Raw genomic sequence first — 4,556 nt, 5'->3', positions numbered from 1 at the left:
GAGTTGTATGCTTTTCGTTGTAACCTTTAGCTTCGAGGCTTCAACTAGACACGAAACTTTGATCATGGCCAACCTGCATTATCCGCACACGGTAGCGCCCCGGAGTAAAGACCTGAATATTTGAAGGTCGGCATTGCATGATCGATTCGCGTACGAGGTAGTAGCACTGCACTGCACCGACTGAAGTGCCACCTATAATAGACACAAGGCACACCTCACAATGACGAAAGTGTTGGCATACCAAGGTATCACCATCTTGACGTGGCCGAAAGAAAGTCAGAACACAGTCTTGCTATTCGATCCCAAGTATTCTCGTAGCTACAGGAGCTATTTTAGTTCCGTCGAGTCTAAGAAACCATCGAGTTGAAGCCGGCGACGATGACTCCCGTTAGCACAGCACCGAACGCAATCTCCAAGAACTTCTTGAAGTGACGCCACTTGGACGGGTTCTTGACCACTTCCTTGGCAGCAGCCTCCGTCATCTTGACGGCCTGGGCCTCAGTAATACCCGCGAATTGCGGGTTTCCCTTGAGCTTGGCCCACTCAGTCTTCCACTGGCTGGTCGTGGTGTCCACCTTCTTCAGTCGGCCGCCCGACAAGGCAGTGTCGGCGAGCTTGTCCCAGATCTTTCTGGCGCCAGTAGCAGCGCCAGTAGCACCAGCGGCCGCGTCGTCGACATTGTTCAGAGCCGCAGGGTTCTTCTTGAGCGCATCCTCGATCTTGGCAATGACACCGGGGTCCGCAACCTTGTCGACAGCACCAGCAGCCGCATCGTCGACTTTGTTCAGAGCCGCAGGGTCCTTCTTAAGCGCATCCTCCACCTTGGCAATGACAGCGGGGTCCGCAACCTTGTCGACAGCACCAGCAGCCGCATCGTCGACTTTGTTCAGAGCCGCAGGGTCCTTCTTAAGCGCATCCTTCACCGTGGCAATGACAGCGGGGTCCGCAACTTTGTCGGCGGCAACAACAGCACCAGCAGCCGCATCGTCGACTTTATTCACAGCCGCAGGGTTCTTCCTGAGCGCATTCGGCAACTTGGCAAGGAGAGCGGGGCTCAAAAACTTCTCGGCGCCACTGGCCAGTCCTGAAACCGTCGTGGCGAGGATGTTCCGCTCTTCCTCATGAGCGGTGAGGTCGTCGGCTCTCTTGAGGCGGCGAGCTGTGGTGGTCTTTTCGGCGCTCACGAGGACGGCGAAGGTGGCCACGACCAGCACGAGGAAGAGGCTGAGACGCATGACGACGAGATTTTGCTGTTTGAGGTAAAAGAGCAATTGATGGTTCGGCGACGATCTGAAAATGAAGAAATATGGCCCCGTCGGGAGGAAGCTAAAGCGCCATATGGCCTTCTCGAAGAGAACTGCTCGATCTTGGGCTTTGTTGAGCGTGATTCACTTACAAAATGTATGATACAAGATTGTGAAACACAGACATCCGGTGTGTTCAAAGCACAATGATTGATCTTGAGGAGAGGCCCCTGGGCATATGCTTGCTGAATTTAGTTGCACGCATTGGCTATTAGTGTTGGGGAACGTAAACAACGTTAACTGAAAACCCATCATTCAGCGTACTCTATATCATAGATTCAAAAGTTGAGCTGTAGTTTTGATGTAGTTCTAGTACGAGTTTCGTAATTTTAACGCCAGATGCATAGTTATGACTAGCATACGTTTACACTTGCTATTGCAAAACAACAAAATTCGCCGAACACCTATCATACAGCATAAACTATATGACAGGTAAACGTTAACGTCGTTTGCGTCCCCATCACTATTGGCTATCGGTGCTGTTTGAAGAGCTTTTCTTTCACAAAATTACCTACTTCAATGCTTAGGAACATACCAGTTTTTAGATAACATTAGTACAGTGTAGCATGAATGGCGAGCTACAGGAACTGGTGAAAACTATGCTTGAGAAAGTGGAGGCCCTCGAGTAAAATCGTTAAATCCACGTAAACTTTGTTACCGCGCAAACCTCCACGCATGTACTCAGTTTTACTGTTTTCCGACGGCGTGGTCTCTACGCGAAGCAAAGCCCATGAACATGTGCGCGCGTCCATGCGATTAACTTCGGTTTTTTTTGTGAAGAAGTATACAAAATTTGTATTACAATTGCAGGTGTAGTGACTTCAGCTAATTCAATACATTTTGGCGTACTTTAATATGATAAGGCCTTACTCTCGAGTTGGTGGTTTAGACCAGAGAAGGGAGTACATGTACAGTACGTCAAAACCTGCACGAGCTCACTGGTTATCGATGATCCCCTTGAGCTGTCGCATTTGCGTTTGGTGAATCGCATCCCTGAGAAGCTGGTGAAACAGTCTGGATCTGGAGTTGTCGATCCATTGGTCGAAGGCACTGCTGAGCGTCGGGTACTGAGAGCAGTTGTAGATGAGTTCCCAGATTATGACAACGCACCACTTTCTCTTGGCGCGCGTGCTAGCCGCTCTGACCCGGAGCCAAGCCCAAGCGGAAGTTCGTGATGCAGAGGAGACGGAGTCTGATACCCCAGGCATGACACCTTTGGAGTTCCAAGCAGAGCGCTGGCGCCGCATTAAGGCTCACCAAGATGGCGACCCATGGACGCGACAGTTGAAAGCTTTCCTGCGAGGTGATCTCTCTGAACTCTCTGAACTGGAAGCACAGAGGATGGCGAAGATTGCTGACAATTATGTCTTGGATTCCCGAGACGTTCTTTACTATCTGAGCCGATCGACTGCTGCTAGGCCAAGAGATGCACGAGATGAACCTCGATTAGTGGTTCCTCATGATCTGCGCCAGGATTTGCTGCATCACTGTCACGAAGAGCTTCAAGGCGGTCACCAAGGAATTACGCGGACGCACGAACACCTGCGTCGAGAGTTCTTTTGGCCAGGCCTCTACGCTGATGTTGAACGTCTTGTCAAGGAGTGTGTGGACTGCGCCTCTGGAAAGGGGAAGCGCCTAATCCCGGGCCGTCGCCTGGGAACATTGAGCCCAACGCTCCATTCGAAGTGCTGTCGATGGACTTTGTCACGTACCTCCCGAAATCTGAACGAGGGAATACGTTTCTCTTGCTTTTTCAAGATATGTTCTCGGGTTTCGTGATGTGTGGGCCCATGAGTTCGGCGACAGCACAAGACGTAGCTGAAGCTTATGAAGAGGGTGTCTTCCGGCGCTTCGGTGCGAGCTCCATGCTCAGGCACGACCAAGACCCCAGATTTATGAGCGAAGTTTACAGGCGATTCAGGGAAATGCTGGGCACCAAACAAGAAGCGACGTTGGCGTATCGCTCTCAAGCCACCGGCCAACAAGAAAGATCGGTGCAGACTATGGTGAGGAGCATCCGGGCCTATGTAGCGGAGGCAGATCAGAGCGACTGGGATGATCATGCGGAGAAGTTGGTGTTCGCCTTAAACACCTCTTTCGATTCGACCCGGCTCGAAAAGCCCTTTTATCTTGTCCATGATTGGGATGCGAAGAGCACAGTGTCGGCTATGTTAGGTCCACCACCCGCGGGGCTGGAACAGAAGTCGGCTTACGAGTGGAGACGCAAGCTGCAACGCGATTATAGTTTCGCCCATGCTTGAGCTCGAGACTTACAGAAGCAAGCTAAACGGCTGCGCTCAGAAGCTCAGACTCAGAGATGGCAGGAGCTCTCGGAAAGACTCAACGCTGGATTCCAAGTTGGTGACTCTGTCTGGCTGTATCTGGCCTGTGTGCAACCCGGGTTGACCAAGAAATTCGCGCATATGTGGCATGGTCCCGTTCGAATTGAAGAAGTCCGCGATGATTTCCGCGTACGGCTAAAGATCGAAGGCACCAGCAATCGAATAGGTCCCTGGGTACACATTAGCAGGTTGAAGCCGAGCGCGCTCCTTCCAGAACGCCCAACGGTGGAGATCGAAGTGGCCGAAGAAGATGACTTCGACGCAGCATTATTACCAGAAGATAGCTGGGACCTCCAGTTGCCTCCGTGGCTCGAATTGGCCAATGGGGCGGTTGTGACGAGGTGTCGATCCCTAAATTCGGGTGAATGCACATGAACCTGGGAAGTCCCAATGATGTGGAGCTTGGTGATACTGGATGATTTGGAGTAACAAGGGTAATGTCTGCGAATGGACGCTGAATCCCGGAAGATAGATCAATGTGGGCGAGTTGATCCCTTTCCATGAAGTGCAACGGAATGCGAGCGATCCTCCCCAGTATATCTAAGTACGGCGGAACTCGACTCTGGCTTACAACCTGGGAGTTGAGGCACTTCTCAGATTCCCCGTTGTTTTCCCGGAATAACGATTCCCAGACTTCGCGTTCCCAGACTTACCTCCCACAAAATTCCAAGAACGACCTCGGCTTGAGGCGTTCCGAGGCTCCAAACCCAAGAACACTTGGTTTCACTATGGCATCTTCCAAGATCCTAGGTGTACCCAACAACTCCGAGAAGGTATCCAGTTTGGCGAGCCTTCAAGGCCAGACCAACACTCCGCAGAAAGATCGCAGTCTCCGAAGGGTCGCTTAGGAAAGATTTCGTCTGCATATGACCTTTAACCAAACAGAGTTCGTTTTGCTTCGAAGGGCACA

At 51.5% G+C, this 4,556-nt stretch overlaps 1 protein-coding gene across 1 annotated transcript; it reads right to left on the bottom strand.

Moving 5' to 3' along the window:
• Positions 1-347: 347 nt before the first annotated feature.
• Positions 348-1,273, bottom strand: PHYSODRAFT_355885 (hypothetical protein; the record flags this gene model as incomplete). Its single annotated transcript, XM_009537167.1, has 1 exon — positions 348-1,273. Exon 1 carries the CDS (start codon positions 1,233-1,235, stop codon positions 348-350), a length of 888 nt encoding a protein of 295 aa, XP_009535462.1. The 5' UTR covers positions 1,236-1,273.
• Between the last annotated feature and the right edge of the window lie 3,283 nt (positions 1,274-4,556).

This window comes from Phytophthora sojae (assembly GCF_000149755.1).
Source record: "Phytophthora sojae unplaced genomic scaffold PHYSOscaffold_10, whole genome shotgun sequence".
Lineage (NCBI taxonomy): Eukaryota > Oomycota > Peronosporomycetes > Peronosporales > Peronosporaceae > Phytophthora > Phytophthora sojae.
This window is presented reverse-complemented; position numbering and strand designations above follow the sequence as displayed.